Source organism: Pyrus communis, chromosome 11 (genome assembly GCF_041283825.1).
Source record: "Pyrus communis isolate YQ-2024b chromosome 11, ASM4128382v1, whole genome shotgun sequence".
In the NCBI taxonomy this organism is placed as follows: domain Eukaryota; kingdom Viridiplantae; phylum Streptophyta; class Magnoliopsida; order Rosales; family Rosaceae; genus Pyrus; species Pyrus communis.
Genome location: NC_142575.1, coordinates 14,193,502 through 14,220,238, shown reverse-complemented (window position 1 = coordinate 14,220,238; position 26,737 = coordinate 14,193,502). Strand labels below are relative to the sequence as shown.

Below are 26,737 nucleotides of genomic sequence, written 5' to 3'. Positions count from 1 at the left end.
GATGTCGAATCAAATGAACCTGATGTCGGTAAACACGACATTTCACACACCTAACATCCCTTTTCCCAATCCACTATCACGTCAGCTACAACCGACACCACCTCTGACCCACTTGACATTCCTCTTCCCAATCCATTTCCGAGCGCAAAACAAGCGGGAAAATTCCTGCCAAAATATTTCAAATTATTCGACATAGATGACCAATGCCATCAATTAAAAGAGACAGGACACTAGCTTTAAAAATAAAAATAAAAAGTTTAACCCAAAAAAAAAAAATCACCAATTGTTTTTTATTTTTTGTTATCCCATCTAACGTTTTAATATTTTAATAAATAAAATTTAAAAATTAAGGAATTTAGTGATAGCAACCTCAATTATGGAAGAATTCCATCGTCAATCAATTATTTATGTACTCAACCAGCTCAAATAAAATTCCTACAAAATTAAATTGTAAACAAAAATTAAACATAAGAGGAGAAAATAAAAATACTAGAAGCAAGAAAAACATAGTGTGAAGAAGAAGGAATAAATGAAGATGAAGAAGAACAAATAAGAAAGACGCGAGAGAGGAAGAAGAAGACACGGTGGAGGGTATATAAAGAACACCAACCTGTTGGCTGCAACCGACAGGAAGTTTTAAAATATTTAAAAATAATTATTACTATCAGGTAGAAGCGACACAATTCTCTTTTTAATCAACATTAACTTTATGTCGGTTGAAAGTGACACAATTCTCCTTTTATACGACATCACCATTTAAAAAGATTAAAAACTATGTCGGTTATAAGCGACATAGACAGTTTATGTCGATTATAACCGACAGTAATTCCAACACCATGTAAAGAGGCTGTTGGAAATGTCTTATCCGTCAGTATATTTTGTAGTAATGTATAGGAAAGCGATCATTTTAGCAACTAAGATTTGGTTATGAATCAAATGTTCTTAAAAATATTGTGCCGAAATCATTTTTCCGACCATTTTGATCTTTATTTATTTTTAGGCTTAATTGTAGTAATGGTCCCTAAACTTTACACCAAGTTTAATTTTAGTTTCCGAACTCTCATATTAGTTTTTTTAGTTATCGAACTTACCAATGTGTTGAAACATTGGTGATTTTCACCAACGCCATCTTTTTTTTTATTTCCATTAAATCTAGGGTATATTAGGAACTTCAACTTAAAACTTCAAAAGACAATAGAAGAAGGTAAAAACAAATTAAAATTTGCAAATTAATATTCGAAACTTAAAACAAAATGAAATTTGAACTATAAAAATACAAAATGAAAAATCGTTAGACTTTATCAGCTTGTAAATATTAGGCAATGTGATTTCAAAGTTACTAGGGGATCGAATTGCAGCTGAACTTAAACAACTAACAAATCACATACTGAACTATGAAAAAAAAAAAAATTCTATTTTCTTGCACACAAAAATCTGATTTTTTAAAATTTTATTCTTCATTTAAAATTCATTTTTAGTGATGTGAGATGGAGTTTCTAGTATTACCCTTAAATTTAATGTAAAAATAGACTGCATTAGCAAAAAAAAAAAAAAACCCAATATACAACACTTGTTAAGTTCAATGATTAAAGAAACTAATATGAAAGTTCAAAGACTAAAATTAAACTAGAAATAAAGTTGAGAAACCATTACTACTGTTAAGCCTTATTTTTATATCACGTGCTAAAAACAATAGTTCCCACTGATGCCACCAATCATTGAATTGCGGCCTTTATTTTCAATGACTACATTAATCGAATTTCAATTTCAAAAACCATTTTGTCGATGGGAGTCAATTTCGGGACCGTTTGTAATATAAACCCTTAAAAAAACTAACATGAAAATTCAGAAACTGAAAATTGAGAAACCATTCCTACCGTTAAGCCCTATTTATTATTTTTATATCACGTGCCAAAAACAATAATTGCCGCCGACACCACCAATCATTGACACAGCGCGACAAAGACATAGCCGCTAGAAATGGAAAAAAAAATAAACAAACGATGAGTTTCTAGAGTTTCCAGTACCATCACTCTCACTCCCTCACTCCCTCACTCGACGCATATTTTATTACAGGCACTTCATCATGACAAATTGTCCGCATACAAAATTGATTGGTCCTTCTCCTTCTTCATCCAAACACTAAAAATCCAGAAGAACACACACAAGATTTAATTCGAATGGCTCTGGTACCGTCGTCTTCAGCGTTGAACCACACCCCTCTGATCGCGGAGGTCGACATGGGAGCCGACTACTCCGCCCCCACCATCCGCGCCACCGTCGTCCAAGCCTCCACCGTCTTCTACGACACCCCTGCCACTCTAGGTCCCCTTTCTCTCACACCCCCACCAACTCTTTTTATTTACTTCCTTCATTTTTCTTCTCACTGTTTGTGTTTATGTTGCTTTCCCAAATTCAATTCAGAGCTTCTAATTTCAATTTGGGTTTTGGGTTTTGGGATTTGGGATTTTTTTCAGTTCATTGTTTCAGCTTCTTACTAATTTCGAGTAAACTTTGACAATTGAAAGACTTTTTCTTAGTTTAATGACTATGCAAATTGGTGTGATCCAATGCTGCCTGCTCAAAATTGCTGTGGTTGTATATATTTTTACTACTTGTTTTGTGGAAATATTGTTTGCTAATTGATTTAGTGTAGGTTGTAAATTTGCTCCATACAGTTTGAGATTGATTCGTCTTGTTTGAACTCAGTTTGTAAAAGAAATGAGCTGAGCTCAAACAAAATGTTAGGCTCATAGGATCTTTAGCTTCACTATACTCGATCATAGAGCTCATTAAGATTTGGTGTATCACATGGAATGAGGCAGCTCAAGACGTTGATCATTTTTCTTCATTTCCAATTGCATTGACATTGTGGCAAAAAATTTATCCTTATGAGGATTCCCTCTTGACCATTCAGACTTTCAGAATGTGAGTGGGTTGATAGAGGAACAAGGAAATACTCAAGACTTTTATACTTTCCTTGTGTGATTAGCTCTTGAATCGCTCTATGTTATGGAGAAAACTTGGGGAGAAATAGTAGCGTAGTCACAACTCATGAGGAAGTACTTTTTTGGGAGTTTGCAGTAGATACTTGTTCAGGTGTGGGCACAGAATATGTTTTCGGTTTTTCCAGATTTGACTAATGGAAGAAACCGCAATGGCTAACAGACCACATGGAGGTTGCTTGTACATTCAACATATTTTTGTTTGAGAATCCTATACAAGACTAATGCAAATCCGGTGCTTGGTCAAGCTGACCTATTGAAAAGAATATGCATAAATTTTTAGCCATAAGTTCCGAAGTGTAATTATTAATTTCTTTTTATCTTTTTATTTCTGAATCTTGACTATGTTGGTAAATAAGCTTTCGAGATATCAGATATTTAGCCCAGTTTAGCAGCATTCGTGTTTCTTAGTTAGATTGAAGATGTTCTGTTTTTTGGTGGTTCTGATTTCTGAATGTGTGCATAGATAAGGCTGAGAGATTATTGGCTGAAGCGGCCAGGTACGGGGCCCAGCTGGTTGTGTTCCCCGAAACATTTGTGGGTGGTTATCCCCGTGGGTCGAATTTTGGCATTGTCATTGGGAACAGAACAGCTAAGGGTAAAGAAGAATTCAGAAAGTATCATGCTGCAGCCATTAATGTGCCTGGTAAAACTTCTTTGTTTTTTTCTTTCTTGATGATATCGTCCATTGGTTGTGCGTAAGAAACTGAAATAAATTGAATTCATTAGAATTCCCAGTGTGATTGAGTGGTGGATTGAAGTGAAGTCAGTGCAGTGAAATGTCAGTTGGTGGTTAAACTTCAAATTCATCTATTAGTTGCTATAAGTTCTTTGTTTATTTGAGTCAAGAAAATTTACGCTGTGCACCTGCAGTGCAATTAACTAGGGCTATGGCTGTGGTTAAGCATCAGTTTATTGTTAAACTTCAAATTCAATTGGTAGCTATAACTTATAAGTTCTTTGCTTTATTGTAGTGTAGAGAACTAACTGCTGCCCTATTTTTTCCGATGAAAGTTATATTCCAGAGAAAATTGATTCTATTGAATATTTATTTTTTGGTGAGAACTCCGATGAATGTTCGATGCAAAAACAACAAAAACGTGAAAAAAGGAAAAGACTTCAAGTTTTTCTTCTTATTTGTTGGTTAGACTATTATTTCTTCTTTTTCACCTGTCAACGAAGTTCAGAAAAGAACCTTAATTCATTGGAAAATGGTTTCTCAGTGCATTGACTCGCATCTTAACTATTTTTACTTGGCCAAAAGGATGCCAGTGGTTGACTTGAGATATGCAGGCCTATTTATACTGCTCTTCATGACTTAATTGTGGCCGCTAAAATGGGACACTAGTGGTTCATGTCAGGCTCACTCTCAGCAAAACATTCTACACCACTATTTTGCAAGTGGATGTTATCAACTAAATTTTGTTGGAAATATCTCAGTTTCCTTATTGTTTGATGCAATTCAAATCTTGTTACGCTAAGTGTTAGTAACTTTACTGAGGCATGCTATCATATTTTGATCTTAAATCAATATGCAGGTGGACAACGTATTCTAAAACTGTCATTGTTTGACCTAAGTGCATTCTACGAATAGAATTGTGAGCATACAATATGTAGTTTCACTTTTTTTATTAACTAATGCAGGTCCTGAAGTTGATCGATTGGCAACAATGGCTGGAAAGTACAAGGTATTCTTGGTAATGGGTGTGATAGAGAGAGAGATGGATATACACTCTATTGCACTATTCTGTTTTTTGATTCTCAAGGTTGCTATTTGGGAAAGCACCGAAAAGTGATGCCCACAGCACTGGAGCGGATCATTTGGGGATTTGGATACGGATCTACAAATCCGGTGTTTGAGACTCCAATCGGAAAAATAGGTGCTGCCATTTGTTGGGAAAATAAGATGCCACTTCTAAGGACAGCAATGTATGCTAAAGGTTTGTTATCTGAACCTGAAAATTTGAAATATCACACTTAATTAAATATTTTGGCTCACTTTTTTGAATACTTCAGTTTTCTTCGAAGCTATTTGTTCAATTTTTTTTTTCACTTCTTATTTTGGTGTTCATAATTACACTATTTAAGTTTAGTGTTGTATGAATGGAGGATGGCCTTTCATGGGCAGTGCAATACGATCTGGGTTTCTCATTTTACTTCTGGGCTATAGCCCTGTTTGAAACTGCTTTCTTCCAGTTTTAGTGCCTTGCCATGCAATTTTGAGTTCCATATGTGGTGTTAACTTGAATACAGACCGGTATCAGGTCAAAAAGATTATTTGGCTTGCTAGGTAGTTAAGCATACTATTCTGTGATCTTTGTGTAGGGTTGAGTCAGTTTCTAGATTCCTGGGCAATTGGTCGAGTATGTTGCTACTCAAACGACTCAAATTGAAATAAGACACATGGTTGATTTACACTTCTTTCTAAAGATTTAAGAATAGTCTGCCAATATTTGTGGCATAATCTGGTTTTCCTTACCAAATTGGCATTTTACCATCCATTCAATACATGGTTTTTCCTAGCTACCTTCTTTTCCAACACAATGACTCAAGAACATCTGTAAGTGTGTGCATATCATATTTGGGCCTCAATTAGCCCTCTTGAATATATGTAAAGAGGAGACTTGCCCTTATTCTATCCTATTCTATAGGGAAACCCCACCCTCACTTGAAAGAGGAAACTCATGGTAAACCCTAGACTCTCTACTCTCTCAAAAGATGACCTACATTTGCATAGTGAAACAGAACTACACCAGCATGAACGTAGCGCAACTTCGGGTGAACCATGATACATCTTTGTGTTCCTGTGCGTTTGTGTGGTTTTACGGTCAGATCTAAGTTGGTCCAAATTTATCAACTGTTTTTTTAGTTCAAAACTGTTTTTTACTCAATGTGAACATTAAAATTATGGTAGAAACAATGCATTTCTTGGTGGAGTATAAAGGTGTTCTTAGTACCGCTTTGATACTATTATCTTTAGTACTGTGATTTGATGCAGGATGCTTTGTTTTGTGCAGGCATAGAGATTTATTGTGCTCCTACAGCTGATTCCAGGGATTTATGGCAAGCATCAATGACTCATATTGCCTAGGAGGGTGGGTGTTTTGTCCTATCAGCCAATCAGTTCTGTCGAAGGAAAGACTACCCCCCTCCTCCAGAATATGTATTTGCAGGCACAGAAGAGGAACCTGCTCCATATTCTGTTGTCTGTGCCGGAGGCAATGTCATCATCTCACCGTCAGGGACTTCTCGCTGGACCCAATTATGATGGGGAGGCACTCATCTCAGCAGATCTCGGTATGTCATATGCTTATTCTCTCCTAACAGCAATTAAGTATCTATATTGCAAGCTGTGCTGACATAATTTTGAGTAACAACAATCTGGCTCCTGAGATATACTGGAAATTAGAAAAACTTCAACTTCAAACAAAATTGTAGGAACCTCCTTTCTATTTTCAGAGATTAAAGTACCCTCACAACCCATGATAGATTTCAGCACAACTTACTTAAATTTACTACATCTGCCTTTACAATATTTACTATATTTCGTCAGTTCGGATATATCTAAACAGAAAACGGACTCCAGATGCATCAATTGATATGCAACCTTAATTTAAGATTTCTAGTAAAACGAGAACCCTAGTATAGTATGATAAGAAATTTCTCTAAATTCCAGTATGGCGGGGAAGTGCAATAGGGGCTTTAAAAATAAGAGGGATTTGAATGTTGGTGTAATTTACTGATAACTTTCTGATCTAGGCTCTCTGTTGTTATGTGTATGGTGTGAGGCATTATGGTTTAATCGATAATATAGTTTGATCCTTTCTCACACACGCATGTAGATTACAGTGGGTATGGTTTCAAGCTTTATTAGAACTATTGTACTTCTAGCTCTTTTAAGCGAACTGAGCTCTGATTTTTTTTCTAAGCAAACCGAGCTTTATTAGAACTGATGATTCTTTTAAGCAACTCCAGTTGCATTCACATCAGCCTCAGCAAAGACCGATCGTGAAGTCTCCCATAAGTCATAATTGGATTTCATCAGTTCACCGACAGTGGTTTGCAAAATGCCGGCCTGTTCAATAATAATAAGAAGACCCTTTTGTAGATATCATTGTTGATGTATTTCCAACGTAACCAGGCCACCTTGATTTCGTAAATGGTTCTCGTTCATCAAATGTGAATCGTTTTAACTCATTTGTACTGTAAAGAAGTTGCTACAGTTGAAGTTTAATGTGGTTCTGTACTTTGTTCATGTGTATGGAGGTCAAGTTCATAAATATGTTTGCAAACATGTTGAATTTATTATCTTGATTCTGAATGCAACTGTCCGGTTCTACTCGAACCAGGCACGTTGCATCCGGCATATACTCTACAATCCATAAAAATGTAAACTATTGTGTTGTCGAAGTGCAGCTAATGTGAAAATCGCGAGCATCTAGCCTTGAACGTCGGAATTTTGGCAACCATGTCGCTGTCGACTTGTCGAGGCTCTTGACCGTGATCAGCGTTTAATGTCCGCTATCCCGAAAGATTGAATGACGTGGTCATGAAGAAAGCATGCTGCAAAACGATGTATAATTCTCAGAACTCAAAAGAAATAACATGAAAACATCTATATACTCTTGATCCTGGCATTGGCATTTTCTTCCTGCTAGTTGGAGCTCCGAATCATTCTCGTGGAGCATCCGTCTAACTTCCGCACACTCCGGTTCCAGGATCCTTCATCGGCAAGGCTTGAAACTGACAAGTTGTACCGGCTAAGCTGTGGATCGGAACTACTTTTGAATTGGATAACCTATGGTCTGTGAGACCCTTAGCAGAACCCTTTTTCTTTGTTTCGGTTTCATGTTCTGGCGTTTGAGTTTGCGGAACAAGCTCTGATATTTCCATAAGCCGCCCGTCTGACTGCCCTTGAGATTTTACGCCAAACTCCCAATCAATGCCGCTGGAATTTTTGTTCAAGCATATGCTTTCCCATTGTATTTTTTCGGAGAGAGATCTCCTCCCTTTGAATTGTTTATCAACTGAAGTCCGTTTTGAATCATCTTCGGTATCATCTCCGCAGGCATAACTCCATTTGTAGCTCTTGTTGTTATTGTCCATGCTTAACTCGATGGAATGAAGATCGCTATCAACTGAAGTCCTTTTTGAATCATCTTCACCTTCTTCTCTATATGCAGCAACTTCCATTCCATTCCCTTCCATCTTCGCGTTCTGAAATGATCCGAAATTGATCTTCTTTAAATAAGCCTCGAGTTCCTTGATTTTACTGAAGTCTGGAGAACCGCCACTACCTTCATGCGTTTTGGATATCAAGTGAGCCTCTAGTTCATTCTTCAGCTGTTCCACAATGGCATTTTTCTCCTCGAAATGATATTTGGCTTCGGAGAGCTTCATTTGGACTCTCTCCTCGCGCAACACATCAGCTAGCTGAAGCATTTCCCTCTCCTTCTCCACCTCTTCACGAACTTTTTCGGATTCTTTCTTTAGCTCTTCGACTTGTGCTCTGTCCTCCCCAAGACCAGTGGCTAACTCATTACAAACCTGCTCAAAGATCTCTTTTGCCCTCTTCTCCATCTCAAGCTCTTTCGTGGCCTTCGACAGAGCTGCCTCTTTATCTGCCAGTTCTTTCCCTAGCTTCTTGTTCAACCTTTCTGTTTGTCTTCTTAGCTTCTTCTCCACCTCGAGTTCTTCTGCTACGCACGCTATTGCAGCACATATCCTCTCTCGCTCCTTACTTTTCCATCCCGCCTTTTCTTCTGCGAATTTCTTCACAAGATACTCAATTTCGTTGCAGTTAGACCTCTGTTCTCGGATCATTTGATGAATCTGGACACGAGCTCGATCAAGCTCAACTCGTAGGGCCGAGAGTAAGGTTGTACTTAAAGAATGCTGCTCTTCAAGACCCGAAACGCGAGTAAGAACTTTTACAAGCTCTTTAGATGTAGAAAGGCCACTATTGACATCCTTCAAACAGGTCTTAAATCCGTGTATGCAATTTCGATCAGGTTTCACACAAGATTGATCTTTGAGCTGCACATTGTGAAATTCAATCAACAACATGTTTACTTATTCATCATCCTAGGTATCCATGCAGCCTAATGCAATCAATATGTTTACTCAAAGATTCAAAATAGCTGTGCTCAAAAGTTAAGTGACAAACGTTCTTTTTAATACAAGCGATATGAGAGAGTAAGAAAGCGAACTCGAAATCTCGGGGGTAGGGAGTGAGTGCTTTAAGCAATAAGAATTTTTATGGTGTTTCGGAGTATGAGATACTCTAGAACACCATAGAATTTATGTCAAGTAACAAGCATTCTTTTTCAAAAGAGATATTAGAGAAGTGAGGGAGGGAACTCGAGTGGAGAGAGTAAATGTTCTTAACTAACTTAGTTAAGAACTCATTCATTAAGGCAAACATTCTAGTTGACCATTTAAACAAATGCTTTAGATTAATTATATCAGGAGAAAGTCATTAAGTTGACCATATCGTCATTATATCATCGTTGTGTGGTCGTTACATCGTCATTGTGTTATCGATATATGATTAATATGTCGTCGTAATTGTTAAAAACTGGTCACTTCTACAATTAAATATAAAAAATAATAATTCTAGTTAATTGTCCAATTTTTAAACATGAGAGTGAAGAGCTAGATCAACTTTTTCAAACAAAAAATTTAAATTTTATTCATTGAAAATGACAAGGCAGAAAAGTACATTTGAAATTTATGATCCATGGGTTATTATTGGACAAATTTTATGGGGACCAATTTTTATTGAATCACTGTCAACATCTTATTGTCATTTTTTATAATTTTACGTGACACAAACGGTAAAAATAAAAATTCCAGAAACCTTGTTCCCCTGTTTATTTTTTCACCAATGAAATATATAATATATTAGAAATGAACTTTCTTAATGTAAGACTCTATGAACTCCCTGCCACTTTATATTTTTTGCTTAACCCTTTAAAATGTTAACACATAAATTGTGCAAAAAATATAAAATGGCAAAGAGTCCACTAAATATCTCATTTTTTAGATAATCTCCGTATTATTTCTCATAATATACATGTTGAAATGCAGTTGTTTTTTTTTTTTTTTTTTTTTACCTGAGTTAAACTGGCACTTGTAGTGTGAGTCTGGAAACCTCCCATTTGGTAATGATTCAAAGGAAGTTTCTGAGAAACGGCCGACAACCCTCTCTGGCGTCCAGCATTCCCAGATCCATTTCTTCTCTGCACAAAATTCCCAAAAACAAAATTTAATACTTTCAAAATTCAATTTAATAAATAAGAAATTTTCACTTCCATAATATAGTAGAAAAAACAAAGCCCAAACAGAAAAATAATCTAAATGTCTGAATAAAATAGGTAACAAGTAGGGTATTGTCTTAGTGGTTGGGGGTTTTATTTTTAACCTTGCTGTGTTGTGTTTAAACTCTTTCTTTTTGCTTTAACATAATTAGTACAGAATATAACTTATAGTAAAAAGAATAGGTAATTGATTTTTGCACATCTTCTACCCCGTCACCCATATGTGTATCTGACCTATGACATTTAGAATGAATTAAAAGTGCTCTTAAAATGACTGAAAGCACTTTTGAAGACAAATGTTTTTGAATTCTAAAGCACTTGAAGTGCTATTTCGCAAGAAGCACTAAAAAACACCAAGTGCTTTTCCATATTAACTTGCATTTTATTAATAATTAGTTCTAAAAATATTTTCATAAAAAACGCGTTCAGTTATTTAAAAACACTTCTAAACGAGACCTTAATCGAGAGAAAAATGTTTGCGAAACTCTTTTTGATTTCTTCTCCTGCATTTTCATTGAATACATCAATAAAAATTTCGATCACATGAAATGAGTGGTAAAAGAGAAAAGGGTAGTGTAAATTCACCCCTTAAATAATCCTTACCTCAGAAATAGGAGTAGAGGATGGATCTGATAACTTTGGAGGCAAGGAACCGGCTAAGGAAGGAACTTGAGCAACTTTGGAAGCCTTCTTTCTGAAAGCAGTTTGTTCTTGCTCGTTAATTTCCCACAAAGTCGCCGCCAGCTTTCTCGCCGAAACCGAAACCACTTCCTTCCCTTTTCCGCTGCTGCCGCCGCCGTGCTTCGAAGCCGGTCTCCGCTGCTGCTGCAGCGTTGCCATCTCATCATGCTCCTCACCCCCATTCGCCATCATCGTCGCCACACAAGGTGATCTCGCTGCTGCTGCCGCCGCGCTTACAGTCTTCGAGGTGGGGACTGGGGTGCTCGAGCCGCCTCGCTTTCCGACCAGGATTGCCCTCTTGAGTCTGTACCTACGGACCAAGGAAGACGAGGAGGAAGACGAGCCGCCGCCGCGCTTCCTGATCTTGCATTGCCTGTCGACGACCAAGCTGTGGCAATGCTGGTGGTTTTTCCAAGACATAGAAATTGGAACAGAAGACTGCAGAGTGCAGAGAAAATGGTGGATTAAATTTTAGGGAAATTGGGGTGTGGGTGAATCTTTTGGAGCAAATGATGGAGACCGAAATGGAAGATGTTGAAGATTTGGGGAGTGAATGGAGAGATTGGATTGGAGGAGGAAGAAAAATAATGAAAAATCAAGGGGCTGAAAAAAGTTGATGGAAGTACATTGATGATAAAATAATGATAGTGTCCAGATTTTCTTTTTAGGTAAATATTTTCAAACTGTCAGCCTTGAATTTATCAAAGAAGAAAAAGTGTCAAAGATTCTGAGCTTTGGTGGATTTTTGGGCAGTCTTAAAGAGAATGAAAGACGCTCAAAAAGGTGTCAAACTAATCAAAAAAGGTGTCAAACTAATCAAAAATGGAAGGTGAGGGGTGGGATTTTGGGAAGAATCAATGGAAGCTTTATTTTGTTTTAGAAATGTTGAGAGGGAAGTAAAGAAGACTAGGACAGGAGTATACTCATAACTCAAATATATGACAAATCAATATAAATTGCGTGAAAAAATAAGACATGTGAGTAGATATAATAATCTTTTTTTTTTTTTTTTTTTTTTTAATATTATTGTCAAGTAGTGTTATTATTATATTTGAATTATATCCATTATATGTATTTGTTTGTGTTATTATTTCACTTGAATTATATCGATTGCATATATTTGTTCGTGGTGTTATTATTTCAATTGAACTTAAGACATCTTACTTATAAATTAAGAATAGTACTATAATACTATCATATTGTAATAATAAGTAACAAATAAAATACAGTAACACGTATAATAATAACATTATGTGAAGTGTTTCAGTTACACAAAAAAATTGGTCAAGGGGAGATTGATTTATGGTTGGGAAATGAAATTTTGGGGTTTTATGTTCTTGGATTAGGAAAGGGATCCGCTCCGGATCCCTTCCACCTAATCCTCCTCATCAAACAATTTGGGTATTTGAAATTTGATCCAACAGCTAAAGTTATTATAATTTTTAAAGTGAGTCCATGTTTTTAGCCGTTAGATTAAATTTCAAGAATCCAAATTTTTTGATGAAAAGGATTAAATGAAAGAGATTTGGAGAGGATCACTTTCCCTTGGATTAAAGAAGAAGGGGTGATAACGTGACGGACATGTGAATCGAATTGCATTGAATCAGGGTCGTGCATGTGTATTATAAGCGGCCCACAATGTTGACTAGGTTCTCAGTATTTTACTTAATTAATTTGTCTCCTTCCTCACCCCCCCCCCCCCCCTCCTCCCTCCCTCCCTCCCTCCCTCCCTCCCTCCCTCCTCTTCTCTCTCTCTCTCTCTATGCTGGAATGTTCTCTTATCTTGCTTAATTATCCTCGGATCTTGCACCTTCTCTGCTTTTGTGTTCAAAATTATGATTCACCAAGTAAGAAATGGAAATGTGGTTGCTCATATTGTAGCCTCATATGTTGACTCACATAGATGTGATTTTCGTTGAATCTTGGTCTGAAGTTTTTATTTAATATTTTTTGCTGAAAATGTAAACGTTTTAATTAGAATTTAATAAAAGTTATCCTTTGACCCAAAACAAAAGTAAGGAACGAGATCAAAAGAAGAATGTGCTTATTTAATTATCTATTTAAAATTTGAAATTAGGTCAAAGGAAAGAAAAAGAAAAAGAAAAATGATAGCGAGATGTTGAGACTTTCTTTGTAAAAGTTTTTATTTCGATTGTCTGTTGCTTCATAGTTTTGGTTTAAAATATATATTAACTAGTATATTTAGACTTAATAAAATTGACTAAACAACGTACTCTCTCCTCTATATGCGAACTCAAATCCTCCTGACTTAAAATAAATTTAGTGTAAAATTGGTTGTGTCAATAAAAATGGATCACGTTAACTTGACTAAACATGAAGAAGCAACAAGACCACATAATGATTCATAAATAAAAGCATCGTTACAGGAAGAGTTAGTGAATCAATAGTTTGATCGATAACTAAATGCAATTAGGACATTTGGTTAACATGAGAATGGTCATGGTGATTTACAAAATAACGTTCTGAGGTAATCTCGTGTATTAAGAGAATGTTATATTAATTACATTAGATTGCTTGAGCTACTTTAGTGTCAAATTCATAAAGTAGTTTTACGAATCTTGGAACTAAATTATTCATTGACCAAGAAAAAGTTCACTTGTAACAAGCTAGTAATGGATTCAATAGATCAAATCTTTTTCATAGGGTTAAGGAAATTTTTAACTATGAAAATGATCCTCCATCACCTCTTTTTCACTTTTTGCACATCATTGCTGACTTTTATTCCTTGATTATGTTTTAATATATTCAAACTAAAAACAAAACAAAAAAAATAACAAAAATGTTCAATAAGAACAACAAAATGTGCTGAAATCACTTCTTTTTACCAAAATGGGATGATGAGGAGGAAATATCATAAATTGGGGTCAACAAAATTCTATTATATTCAGAAATATACTTATATCTACTAGTAAAAAAAATATCACCAAAATATAAAACTAAGCGATGATGTAAATCAAATTTTAAGTAGGATGACAATAATTGTGAACATCTTATCATAAAATGCTAGTCAAGCTCACAACATATCAATCAGTCAATCATACCCTAAAAAACCCTCTTAATAAGAAAAAATTATGATAGAGGCCAACCCAAGAGGAAGGAGGCCCCTACCAATGGCTCAAAATGTTTGGGGGACTGGTTGGAGTTTGTATTTGGAGCTTACACTCAAACATTTATTGCTAAAAAAAAGATCCACATATTTATAATTATGCATGCCGGCCCCCACACCTGCACCTTAAGCCACTACCCATGGTGTTCATGTCTTTTGCGGCTATTTCCAATTCAAATCCTTGAGGTTTATGGACTGTCACATTCACTACAAATTTGATAAATACCGAGAATGAGGATCTTAGAAATCAATTCAGTTTAGCCATTTATAGAATATTGTGTAGCTACTTTTTGCTAGGTATTGCTCGGGTTTAATTTTAAATAAAAAAATTCAAAATGATTTATGGCCGCAAAATGATTGATGAACAGATAAGATGAACTTATCATTAAGATACTCATTAAGAGGGTCCTATTCCAAATATTGATGTTGGTGGTTCATGTTCATGCTCCTTAATTTCTTTTTGTTTTGTTTTGTTTTTTTGTTTTTTTTAATTTCAAGTAACATTTTCCCACAAGTTGTGTTTATAAGTATTCGGGCAGTGGGAGCATGGATCTACAACCAAATAAACCATGTTCCTCAATTTCCTAGCACAACCAATGAAATGAAAATAAAAACTCGATAGCTAGCTAGGACTGTTTTGTTCACATGCGTATGTACAAATCGTGTGGTGTGGGAATGATATGAATAAAGAAAGGATTAGGATAAGGGAAGGGCAAATGATACTTTTTCCGTCTTGTTTTCAGTCTTTTCTTGAAAGAGAGTAAAAAAATCTGAATTATACTACAATCAATCAATCACACAAGCATACACGATTCCTAAACATTTAATATTGATGCAAGTCAGTCCACGACGCATGAACCAGTTGTTATTCATGCGCGATTGATTGTAATATTATTCGATACTCTGAGAAGCTCCAAATGAACAGAAGTAAAACTTAAAAAGCTAAGTGGTAGTTTAGCTAACAAGGTGAGGTATTCTTGTTAAATTGTGTGATTAGGACGAACACAACAAGTTCAGAAGGGGACGTTGAAAACGGGAAACATTTCATCTGCTTCAAATAATGAAGAAATTATTGTTAGGTTGTGTACACATAATAAGAGCTAAGATAATACTTGGAACTTGGAAGGCCTCCTTCTGACTTTTGAATATGAGGAGAACCCAATGTCTCATTGAACTGCATGTTTTCTTTTTGAATGGAAAATATTTTTGTAATATATTCTTATTTTTCCTTGAAAATTTGTTTGTAGGTCAAGGTTCTTTTGGTTTTGATCAAAATTGAATTTTCTTCAAACTACTTATAAATATAAGGGGATGCTAGCAACCTTCTCACTTGAACTTTCTTGTTTTACCTTCTCAACTTTCCTTATTTGACAATGTTACTTCATGATTGGAACCATCTAAATTCTAGATCACCCTTTAAAAATCAACTCTACAAAAAAGATATCATCCAAATCAACAATCATTTAACTGTTCGATTAACGTTGTCAAGATTTTAGTGTTTAAGTGAAAAATATGGTTCTTCTATTTATTGTATAATTGTTAGATGACTAAACGATTTTGGATTTAGCTAATTTTTTGAAGAGATATCTTTAAAGAGTAACCTATATAATAAATGGTTTGGGTTATCATTCTACATAGCAGGATGAGAAGGAGAGCCGAGAAGGTTGCTAGCATTCCCTCAAATATATATACTACTAATTATAAATGAATGGTTCCACAACAAACAATGCCTAGATTTTTTATGATAAAACTCAACACTTGTTGAGTAGTTAATTTAGGTGGTAATATTGGGACAATATTGGTGTTTTTCGTAGTGGGCTGCTAGTTTGACTTTAAAATCTTGATATGATATCAGAGTGCGTCCCCTAACCCAATCTGGCCTAACCATTCTAATTGTAAACAAACTCTAACCTGATTGTTACAATTGTGAACAAAACCCTGACCTGACCGTGGCCCGACTCATAAATCTTGATATTCTTAGCTATAGTTAAATGTTTGTTACTAATTAATTAACTAACTATGGTTCTATATAGTTCTTAGGAAGTCAGTGTGTATTATTGTGACATGTTCTCTTTCAGTAGAAGATAGTATACCTTTGCAATCAGGGCTGGCCAAGGTCGATTTACATCTTATCAGAACACAGACTGATTCATAAGGTGTATTCACAAAATCATGTAGCAGAGATATGAAATAATAGCATCTTAATTGCGAATGATATATATAAAGAGAATTAGGTTAAAAAAGGTTGATGGCTTTAGCAAATTATTGCCAAGTACTGTTTACATCATGCATAATTGATGAAGAAATGGTATCGAGATGACGACAAACTTATACAATGGAAAGAGAAACCCTAATCTAATTCCCATGGCGGGCCTGAGTCGCATGACTGTATGAACAGTTTGAAAGTAGGGGGAAGGTAGGTGATGACTGTCGGATAACAGTGTAGGACGGTTGGACCTTCAAAGTTTCAAACCATACCATTTTTTTTTTAGGTTTAATATAACCTTGAAAGATGAAAGTACATGTCAGTCAATCTTTCATAAATAAATCAAAACCACTAATGAATAGTTGGGGAAAATTCTCCCCATCATAGGGCTGGGATTTTTTTCCCAAAAATCCCAAACCAAACCAAAAAAATCTCGATCCCATATTGAAAAATTCCCAAACTGATAATGCTGAAATTTTCGAGATTCATATCAAACCGATCCCGAACCTTTTGGTATAGGAATCGAGATTACATATTCAATGGTTTGGGAATCCCGAACCGATCCGAAAAGTATATATATTTATTTTGGTTACATGCATGTTAAATGTTGAATTTAAGTAGTTTGATAGTAAACTATATTAGATATAGGAGTATAAAATTAAGTAGTTTGGAACTTTGGAACATCACTTTGACTTGGTATGAATGAATTGGCAAATTAAAATGAGGTAAAAACCTAAATTTTCATTTATATGAAATTGGAAAACAAAATTTTAGGCCGAAAATCCAAATTTTGGCCCACATCCAAAAAAATCTCAAATTTTAACCCAAAAACCCATAGGCCCAAAACCCAAAATCCAATCCCGAAATATCAAAAACTATTCGGGAATCTCGAAAATTGGGAATACCAAAATTTTGGTTCTGGATTGGTCTTCAAATTTCCGTTTTGAAAATTTTTGGTTTGGGATTTGGAATCCCATTTTTGGTTTGGGATCCCATACCGAACCACCCCTACTACATCATATACAACTGAAATATAACTATATATGCTATTTTCCATGCTCGAGACAATATTAAACGTAAGATTTTTAAATTCCAAAGAGATTCATGGTAAGTTATTAAAGAATGAACTATCTATAAAATGTTAGATAGAGAGGATAAGAAATGTCCTTCACGAGGATTAGAAACGTCTTTCATGATCATTGCAAAAGAATATATGAGAAATTTTGTAAATGACTCATTCAAAGTAGAAATTTGCAAACCCGTCTTAGAGGCCTTTGTAATGCTCATTTTCCGCATCCCCTCTATCTAACATTGTATTGACATGCTCACAGCCGTAAGGAACATAGACATATCCACGTGATAATCAAGACTTCATCTTCTATTAGCGAGGAGCCAAAAGTCTCCAAAATTCAACACTAAACCCCTAACCTTGGCATGTAATGCAAGTGGCCTTGTACCACAATGGTGAAGAGGAGTGTTGTTATTGCACCATGACATGGGTTCCAACCCCGTTTACTCTCTAATCTAACATCTAATCTAACAAATCTATCGTTTAACCCAAAAAAAAATAAAAAACCCCACATGTAACGACTTAATTCCGCCTTCCTTCTCCGATTTTTCATGGCAATCAGTTGTCTCAACTAAACTTGTACAAAACGTTGAGTTCGTCTATAAACCTGATACATCAAAACAGAAATCTTTTTGGGAATTGGTTGAACTTATCACACATGCAATTTTTTCAGATTTTTACTCGCTTTCACTGATAGTTTAGGCAAGAATTCTAATCCATTTCACTGATGTATAGAATGCATTATTTTCATGACTAGATTATGACCATTTTAATCCAATCGTACAAACATCGGTGCATCTAATGTATTGCAGTAGACCGTAATTTGGAATTTTGGATTCGTTTGGCAGTCATTAGAATTCTTTTTATCTAGTGGTCACTGTGTTTACTGTCAGTAGACTGACTTGAATACATATTTATTTACACAAAGGTACACAATAGTGATTCAGGAGGATTAAGTTGTGCAGTTACAGTACGAGAAGAAAGGAAAAGAAATTGAGATAACTGAACATTAAGCATATATATAGATTTTACATAACCTAATTAAAAGGGATCATTTTTCAAAGTAATCTTCAGTCCTCCCCTTGAAGCCAATCTGCCCAAAGGTAAGGGTGATGAAAAGCCCCAGGTGCCATGTTATCAGCCACAACCTGCTCAAAAAATTGTATATCCTCGTCATATTTGCTTGAAGCAAAATACATTAGAAAATTTACATTGAATGCCAGTTTTGCTCTATTTCTTATAAAAGAGTAATACTCTTTCTCTACACTTGCACGAGGGTTCAGCTCATTACTTTAGTTTATGTCATAAAAATTAGAGCCCGTTTGATAACTATAATGATGGAGGAAAAACACATATAGGGAAAATGAGGGATGAAGAAGAGTAGAGATGTAAAGAATAATTGTTTGTTGTATTTAGTATTTAGTATTTAATCTCAAGTTTCCCAATGGATTATTTTTGAACTATTAGGTTGTCATTACAAATTGATACCATTTTAAGACCTCAGGGTATAATACGAAAAGTTTGAAACCTCATGGCCCAATTAGAAAATCACCCTAAATTAAAGGATTTACAATGGAAAATGACCCAAACTTAAAGGATTTAGAATGTACTTAGCCTAATAATGTAATTAGTGTTTTTCTTTAGATAGCTTTATTGAAAGTGGCCTGATTAAATAAAAACAGAAATGCGGATTTGACAAGAACGGTCCCATGGTCTAGTGGTCAGGACATTGGACTCTGAATCCAGTAACCCGAGTTCAAATCTCGGTGGGACCTCTTTTTTTTTTTTTTTTTTTTTTTTTTCTTTTTCCCCCTTTTTTATTTCTACACTTATTGAGAATCAAATGCCAAACATGTAAAAACCAGCCTCCTAATTCCTTATCTCAAGGAGTGCTACGTTTCTTCATCACACGATTAAGTTTATCACACGACCTAAAATCGACTCCATTAACTAGTTGAGTTATGCCAAGATATTTTACTAATCAATCTTATATCTAATAGACAAGTTTATGTCGCTTTGAAATAGCTCAATACATTAGTAAACACGTAAAACTGATCGAGAATACACCACGTACAAGTTACTCTATAAAACGTAATCAGTGAGATAACCTACTTAACCACTCAAGTACATATAAAAGAACTAGTACAAGTATATTTTTGACCACTTAATCTTTTGTGTTGGGATTGTAGCTGCTTGTAGCTCATTTAGTTACAGCTTTACCCCCATATCACCTTAATTCAATTCACCTTCCCTAGTATCTGCTTGTATTAGAAAAACTTTTAATTTGGGAATTGGGGGTTGTTTGGGATTATTTTAAATTTTTAAGGGAGCTTTGCTGCATATATGTGGTAGGGGCCCTATAAAAGATTTTGGATTTTTATCACAAATGATCCTTAAGATTGACCCTCTATCAAGATTGTCTCTTAAGTTGAAAATTGATGAATGTCATCCTTGAATATGAGTGTTGCAAATCACTCTCATCATTCCGTCTTAATTCTGTTAGAGAGTTTGTTAGTGTGCTGACATGTCACATTGTGGTCTCCCACTCCAATATTCAATGGAATCTCAAGGAGTGCTACGTTTCTTCATCACACGATTAAGTTTATCACACGACCTAAAATCGACTCCATTAACTAGTTGAGTTATGCCAAGATATTTTACTAATCAATCTTATATCTAATAGACAAGTTTATGTCGCTTTGAAATAGCTCAATACATTAGTAAACACGTAAAACTGATCGAGAATACACCACGTACAAGTTACTCTATAAAACGTAATCAGTGAGATAACCTACTTAACCACTCAAGTACATATAAAAGAACTAGTACAAGTATATTTTTGACCACTTAATCTTTTGTGTTGGGATTGTAGCTGCTTGTAGCTCATTTAGTTACAGCTTTACCCCCATATCACCTTAATTCAATTCACCTTCCCTAGTATCTGCTTGTATTAGAAAAACTTTTAATTTGGGAATTGGGGGTTGTTTGGGATTATTTTAAATTTTTAAGGGAGCTTTGCTGCATATATGTGGTAGGGGCCCTATAAAAGATTTTGGATTTTTATCACAAATGATCCTTAAGATTGACCCTCTATCAAGATTGTCTCTTAAGTTGAAAATTGATGAATGTCATCCTTGAATATGAGTGTTGCAAATCACTCTCATCATTCCGTCTTAATTCTGTTAGAGAGTTTGTTAGTGTGCTGACATGTCACATTGTGGTCTCCCACTCCAATATTCAATGGAATGATGACATTGATTTGCAACACTTATATTCATAATTTTCAATTTCAGAGACTATTTTGATGGTGTGAGTCAATTTTAGAATTCATTTGTGATAAAAACCATTTTTTTTTTTTTGGCTGGGCTGGTTGTATTTGTCTTGGCCATTTGGGCCTAGATGCCGTAATTGTGCCCTTTGGAGTGAAAAAAAACAAAGAAAAAACCTTTGATATCAATCTAAACAAGATCAAACACTAAAGGAACAAAATTTAGAAGAAGGGTTACTAACCAAAATTGAGAAGTGAGAGCAGGAGGTGAGGGGAAGTGAGCGAGCTCAGCACCAATGCTCTCAAAGAAGAGCCCCGTCAAACTCTTACCGTCGATTAATGGTACGCTCGACGGAGCCAACCATCCGATCAACCCGAACCCAATCACATTCAGATCCCTGCGCAGCCAATCTCTCTGAAAGCTACTGTTTGTTCCCAACACATTCAACACAAAACCAAGCCATATATGCATCAGTGCATGGATTGCATGGATGTCTTACCATTAATTGTTGGCTTAATTTAGGCTAAACATTGATTATAATTAATTAACCAGGTATTGTCTTATATAAACCACGTATTTTACCCGTATTAACACGATCGACACATTGACACAACCGCATACAACAATTTCTACGTTGCAACAACAAAATCAACGGTCATGATCTTCTTGAAAAACGATAGCTAGGTAAATTACCATGTGAACCTTCCTCCAGAAGCCCTAACTTGCCTCAGAGGGTTGCCAACCACAATAGGCTTCACAAAGGCTGCAATTAAAGAGCATTGCAACATTAGTATATTGTACAGAGGCGCATTTTAGGGAGAGCGCGTGCGCGCGCATATATATATATTTTGTGCGCGCGCGTGTGTATGTATGCGCGCGTGTATGTATGTGAAGTATGAACCTGAAGAGAGGCATGTCCTGCTTGGTGAGAGGGAGGAACTGCGCAGCCCCATTACGGTTGATGCGGTCGCCATGGTTGCTGCCATTTTTTTTCGGTTCAGAGCTGTAAGTTTTGGAGTGAGTGAGTCAGAAATATTACCGGTGGAGGAGGTGGTCGAGATTAACTTGGAAGGGGTGGGGCTTTGTCAGCTGTTGATGGAGATTTTTTGGGAAGATAGAATGGATTTGCATGAATGGAGTTTGATCAATGATCATCTGCCACGTGGGACTTCATAGGATAAAGTGGGGTCTCACTCATCTAACACCACCAAAGGTGTTTCCATCTTCCTGAAGACATGTGCTAGCTCAGCAATGTCAGCATGTTGTGTGTGATCATGTAGTACGATATAATTTCACCAGAGCTTAAAGTAAAGATTGCGAATTTCGATCCATAATAGATTAGGGCAATTAAGATGGGCCTTTGCCTTTCGTAGCTAACAAAACCCAACTCAATTCAAGATTGCTAAAGATCAAAGGATGAGAAAAATAAGAAAAACGAATTAAAAACTCTGAATCTTGTTCCAAATATATAGAAAAAGAACAAAAACACTACAAATTGTCAAGACGGCTACATAATATGAAAATACTTTATTTCTACCCAAAATTACATTTTACCAACTTACAATAGGTGTTTTTTGTTTTTTGTTTTTTTGAACAAATGATATTATTTACACTAAAAGGGGAGGGGTGGGTTTAGCCTTAGAATAGGCTAGCAATAAAGTGATTCAAATTCATATTTGGCGAGAATCGAACCTAAGACCTCTCACTTACAAGTAATAATAAGTTACTTAAATCCCTTAATTAACTGAGAGTTTTATTATTACGGTATAGTGGTACTCCTCTTCACTTGTAAGTGAGGTTTTAGGTTCAATTTCACCAAAGGCAAATTTGAACCACATTATTGCTAGCCCATCATGAGGTTAAGCTTACCTCCTTCCCCTTAGACCTACTCTAACCCTTGGAGTAAAACTCAAATTTTAGGTTCTAAACCTTCCCCAACTTGCTCCAACCCTTGGGGCAAATATAAGTTTTAACCCAAAACTCATTCATGGGGCAAATTTAGCCTAGGATTTCCCTTGGGTTAGTGGGCTTGGCTCACCATATATGTGCATTTTTTTAGTTTTATATTTACAAATTTATTGAATCCAACGGTTAAGATCTAATATGATAAAATCCAACGGTAAAAAAAAAAAAAAGATCTAACGGTTCAAATTTAAATTCAACAGCTAAAGTAATTAAAAAAAAATCTTTCATGTGTTTCTTATTCTTTTATGGTGTTCGACGAGTTTCATGGTGTTGGTTTAGTGATTTTTCAATAATTATCGGAATTTAAATATTTTTAGGTTAAAATGTTCCTAAAATTAAATTAGGATAGGTCTAAGGGGGAGGGATGGGCTTAACCTCACAATGGGCTAACAATAATGTGGTTCAAATTCGCCTTCGGCAAGAATCGAACCTAAGACCTCTCACTTACAATAGGCTAGCAATAATGTGCTACGCTTGCTAGGTGCGTGGTGGATATATGGGTGCTTGTCTGTTGAACAAGTTCACTGAACATTGACCCCCCAAGACATTTAAACATATGGATACTTACCACATGTCAAACATTACAAAATTTTTTGTTGTAGTTTGCAAGTAGTTGTCAGACTTTAGGCATCATATGTATCTTATGCTTATAGATATGAATTTTAATTTCAGCTCAAAGCCTTCACTACTTTGCAGAGACCGGTAGTGTGATACTTGGGTTCATATGTATGGTGATACATGACTTCTCTGAGATGACTATTCTTATTTTGCAAGACACAGAAACCTAATCAGGCTGGGGATTAGACGATTTTTCTACACTCGAAGATTCTTACAAGAAGCATTTGTATTTGATAACAACCTTGGACATCCGTGGAAATAGCGAAATTTATAGGATTCCTAATGTGTTGTTTGCTTCATGGATCAACAATATAAGCATTAAAATGAATGTGGTTGAAGACTTGGATTGTAATGATATAATTGATGAGTTTTTCTTCAAAAAATTTCAAGAGGACAATTTCTTAAAGGTTAAATTTAAGGACTTTTGCTTGGAGTGGTTGTATGATTTTGCTTTTGATCGTCGGAGTTGAGGTACTCCTTCTCCCCCACACTTGTTGCAGCATTGTATGTTTGTTTTTCCTTCAAGTAATATAATGGAGGCATGAAGGTCTAGCCCTCCAACTTCGATTGGGTTATGACCAATTTTAAATATTTCTTTAATATATGTTTGTGTATTAAGAAAGACACATTTAAGCGGTCGCCCTGGACACCAAAAAAACTAAAGGCCGGCCCTGTTGTATCGCCACGTACAGTCCTCGTGCAGCTAGCTAGAGAACCTTCGTAGAATAAGCTTATTACTAATTATATGGACATCCATTGGAAAAAAAAAAAAAAAAAAATTATATGGACATACATCGTCATTCATGACTTTCGGGATATCTTTAATAAAATGAAAACGATTTGTTAATTTTCTCAAATTTTATTTTAATAAGACTAGAAAGAGAAAATTAGTACTAGTCTTTATAGAGTAGGATTTTGCATAACATTCAACCCAGCAGGCAGCAGGAAGCCTGCCTCCGGAAAAAGACCTCTCTAAAAGGGGAAGCATCCAAAGTGTGACCGGCCAAATTTAAAGTCAAAGATTAATCCCCATTGACCGTTTCTTATTTCTGACTTTCTCTACCAAACACATTCATACATTCCAACTTTTAATCAAACCCATTCATATATTTCAAACTTTAATCGTAGGAAAGGCGGAACTAGGAAAGTTTATAGGTTAAAGTAGGCTAATTTTATCAAAGAAGATTGGGCTCCTTTCTAGTAGATAACTTTGGCCATCTATGTTTTAAAATTCCGAAAATTTACTCTAGACTATTGCCCACCCTAGCCAGCCATAGTATACCTTCGTCCTTATTTACGACAAAAGTTTAACTCTTGTACTCATCGCTCACATTGCGTAACTAAACAAAGAAAAATTACATTTATTTGTGCAAAGTCATCAAAACTATGATGCACAAGAATAGGATAGTAAAAGGATCACTCACACATCTTTGGTTAAAGAAAAAGTTGTACGAACAGAAAGTGAGGAATTATTACGAAAAGAGGCTATATATATGTTGCTTCCATTTTACATGTGTAAAGAATGAAAATCAAATAAATAAACAAATGATTAATTGTAATCAATATCCACTTTGCTTCTCCTTTGTATGAACTTTTCTATACATTTTGGTTTAAAGAATTAATTAATCAAATTGTGTAATTAACTAAACCCAAACTGTTTCCGTTTCTGGGTTCATCATCGTCTATCTTAACAAGACAAATGACCAGAACGCCATGAAAATAGTAACCCCAGCAGCAATGCAGATCATGTCCAAAGCCTTCTCTCTCGCCTCCTTTCTCTTTCTCCTCTCTCTCTTCATCTCCAAGTACTCTTCATACCTCGCCTTCCCCTTTACCTCCTTCCTCCTCTTCCCTCCCTCGATCGCCCTCTGCAATATGACCAAACTCTCCCTCCCGTTCAAATGATTCCCCTCCATTCCCTCCATCTGCATGCTCACCTCCCTCACGTGCAGCTCCCTTCCTTCACTCCCACTCCCCTTGCACGTCACCACCATCCCGCACTGCACATACTCCCCCTTCTTCTCCCCCGCCAATATCGTCGCAAACCGCAGCTGTATCTCCCCTGTCAGCCAGTGACGCTGCACCGTCACTGCCGTCCGGCTCGACAAATTTGCCGCCCTTTTCCGGGTAGGGTCGATCACGATCCAGCTCAGGCTCAGGTTGTCCTCCAAGTGCTTCAACGACTTCTGGTCTTCCCCGACATGTTGGATTGGTGTCGGGACGGTTTCTTTCCGGTCAAGTAAGTCGACCCGGAAAGGTGAGCAGAGGAACCACCCGGATTCGGTCTCGGACTCCTGAACCTTAGAGAAAATGAGCTGGTCTTTGTAGAAAATATCGACGGCTGAGACTAACTCCGCGGTGGGGGACGAAGGGCTGAAATTGAATTGGGAGGGGGAGTGGTCGAGGAGCGGGAAAGAGTCGGAGAAGAAAGAGCGGTGACCGGCAGGGAAAGTGGAAATGATATCGTTAACTCGTGGATCCGTTATGGAAGGCCATGTGGCGATGCTGGCGTCCCGCCAGAGTTTTTCTTTGGCGGAGAAGCCGTGTAATTCGGACGAAGCGCAGGCGGCTGCAGCCAAGGTCTGGCCGTCGAGGCGGGTGAGGATGTGAGCCGTGATAATGTCGGGATGGATGACGGAGATTGAAGGCCCATCGCCCTGATCGACGGCCAATGTTGTTACAGCTGAAAAGCTCATTGTGATCGCAGCAGAAGCTTTTGAGGTTGTTTTAAGAGTTGTGTGTTGAGTGGTGACAAGGAAGGTGTGAAGGGTTGGGTTTTATAGTGAGGAGACTGACGGGAGTATACCAAAGCTGAATGGCCAACTAACGGTTTCAAAGCTTTGAACCTTAACTAATTAATTAGTTAAATAATAATTAAACTAGTTGCAATGAACGTGCAGGCAAACCTTCTCTTTGATTAATTTGTATAATTTAATATTTTGGAGTCGGAACACAAGCGTTCGATATTTTTTTTTTTTCCCTTTATTTTAGTACTGAAAATTATATAACTTCTTTAAGATTTAAATATTTTGTGTTCACATCTCAAAATATAATGTGTTCTCTTTGGTTTGGGTTTTTTTTTATTTTTTTTATTTTTTTTATTTTTTAAATTTAGCATTTGGTGGATTATAATATTGATTTAAAGAAAGTTGAAGTTCTATCATAAAATTAATTAGTAATATGAAGTGGCCTAATTCTTATAAGTACATATAAGGTTTTTTTTTTTTTTTTTTTAATATTTATTTATTTTTTTAATCTGATGTGGGAATCGGGATTCATACACTACTACGTTTAACTATTTGCGCGACGAATAAAAGTTGGTCGCGCAAAGTGTATTTCTATTGCACAAACGTCTGCATGACGGAAACTTCACCATGCAAAGATCGTAAAGAAAGACTTTGCGCAACGAACAATAGCATTGGTCGCAAGAACGCGGCGCGACGGTTTAGCCTTCGTCCCACAAAATTTTAAGGAACGA

At 36.1% G+C, this 26,737-nt stretch overlaps 3 protein-coding genes, 1 non-coding gene and 1 pseudogene across 5 annotated transcripts; 2 read left to right on the top strand and 3 right to left on the bottom strand.

Moving 5' to 3' along the window:
- Nucleotides 1–1,996: 1,996 nt before the first annotated feature.
- LOC137742495 (bifunctional nitrilase/nitrile hydratase NIT4B-like) lies at nt 1,997–7,285 on the top strand (annotated as a pseudogene). Its single transcript, XR_015953418.1, has 5 exons — nt 1,997–2,325; nt 3,472–3,651; nt 4,650–4,945; nt 6,023–6,302; nt 6,897–7,285. The product of XR_015953418.1 is annotated as a bifunctional nitrilase/nitrile hydratase NIT4B-like (transcript).
- A 2-nt stretch (nt 7,286–7,287) lies between these two features.
- LOC137742493 (uncharacterized) lies at nt 7,288–11,967 on the bottom strand. The gene is made up of 3 exons (XM_068482375.2): nt 10,928–11,967; nt 10,121–10,246; nt 7,288–9,041 (listed from the first exon to the last, which is right to left on the bottom strand). Exons 1-3 carry the CDS (start codon nt 11,423–11,425, stop codon nt 7,698–7,700), a joined length of 1,968 nt encoding a protein of 655 aa, XP_068338476.2. The 5' UTR covers nt 11,426–11,967; the 3' UTR covers nt 7,288–7,697.
- Nucleotides 11,968–18,289: 6,322 nt separating this feature from the next.
- LOC137741522 (photosystem I subunit O) lies at nt 18,290–21,747 on the bottom strand. Its single transcript, XM_068481224.2, has 4 exons — nt 21,578–21,747; nt 21,370–21,439; nt 20,918–21,100; nt 18,290–18,555 (listed from the first exon to the last, which is right to left on the bottom strand). The coding sequence occupies exons 1-4, from the start codon at nt 21,660–21,662 to the stop codon at nt 18,459–18,461; spliced, it is 435 nt and encodes a 144-aa protein (XP_068337325.2). The 5' UTR covers nt 21,663–21,747; the 3' UTR covers nt 18,290–18,458.
- On the top strand, nt 19,111–19,182 carry TRNAQ-CUG (transfer RNA glutamine (anticodon CUG)). The gene has a single exon. It is a non-coding gene; the product is annotated as a tRNA-Gln (tRNA).
- Nucleotides 21,748–24,728: 2,981 nt separating the features above from the next.
- On the bottom strand, nt 24,729–26,003 carry LOC137743829 (F-box protein At2g27310). Its single transcript, XM_068483763.2, has one exon. The coding sequence runs from the start codon at nt 25,953–25,955 to the stop codon at nt 24,942–24,944; it is 1,014 nt and encodes a 337-aa protein (XP_068339864.1). The 5' UTR covers nt 25,956–26,003; the 3' UTR covers nt 24,729–24,941.
- Between the last annotated feature and the right edge of the window lie 734 nt (nt 26,004–26,737).

What these genes read in the sequence shown, in the direction of transcription:
- LOC137742493 (XM_068482375.2), bottom strand. Translation starts at nt 11,425, where the DNA reads ATGTCTTGGAAAAACCACCAGCATTGCCACAGCTTGGTCGTCGACAGG. An exon ending in CCTCTACTCCTATTTCTGAG is followed by an intron (nt 10,247 to 10,927) that starts GTAAGGATTATT and finishes AATTTTGTGCAG; the next exon opens with AGAAGAAATGGATCTGGGAA. An exon ending in CAAGTGCCAGTTTAACTCAG is followed by an intron (nt 9,042 to 10,120) that starts GTAAAAAAAAAA and finishes CACAATGTGCAG; the next exon opens with CTCAAAGATCAATCTTGTGT.
- LOC137741522 (XM_068481224.2), bottom strand. Translation starts at nt 21,662, where the DNA reads ATGGCAGCAACCATGGCGACCGCATCAACCGTAATGGGGCTGCGCAGT. An exon ending in CAGGACATGCCTCTCTTCAG is followed by an intron (nt 21,440 to 21,577) that starts GTTCATACTTCA and finishes CTTTAATTGCAG; the next exon opens with CCTTTGTGAAGCCTATTGTG. An exon ending in TCTGGAGGAAGGTTCACATG is followed by an intron (nt 21,101 to 21,369) that starts GTAATTTACCTA and finishes GGGAACAAACAG; the next exon opens with TAGCTTTCAGAGAGATTGGC.
- LOC137743829 (XM_068483763.2), bottom strand. Translation starts at nt 25,955, where the DNA reads ATGAGCTTTTCAGCTGTAACAACATTGGCCGTCGATCAGGGCGATGGG.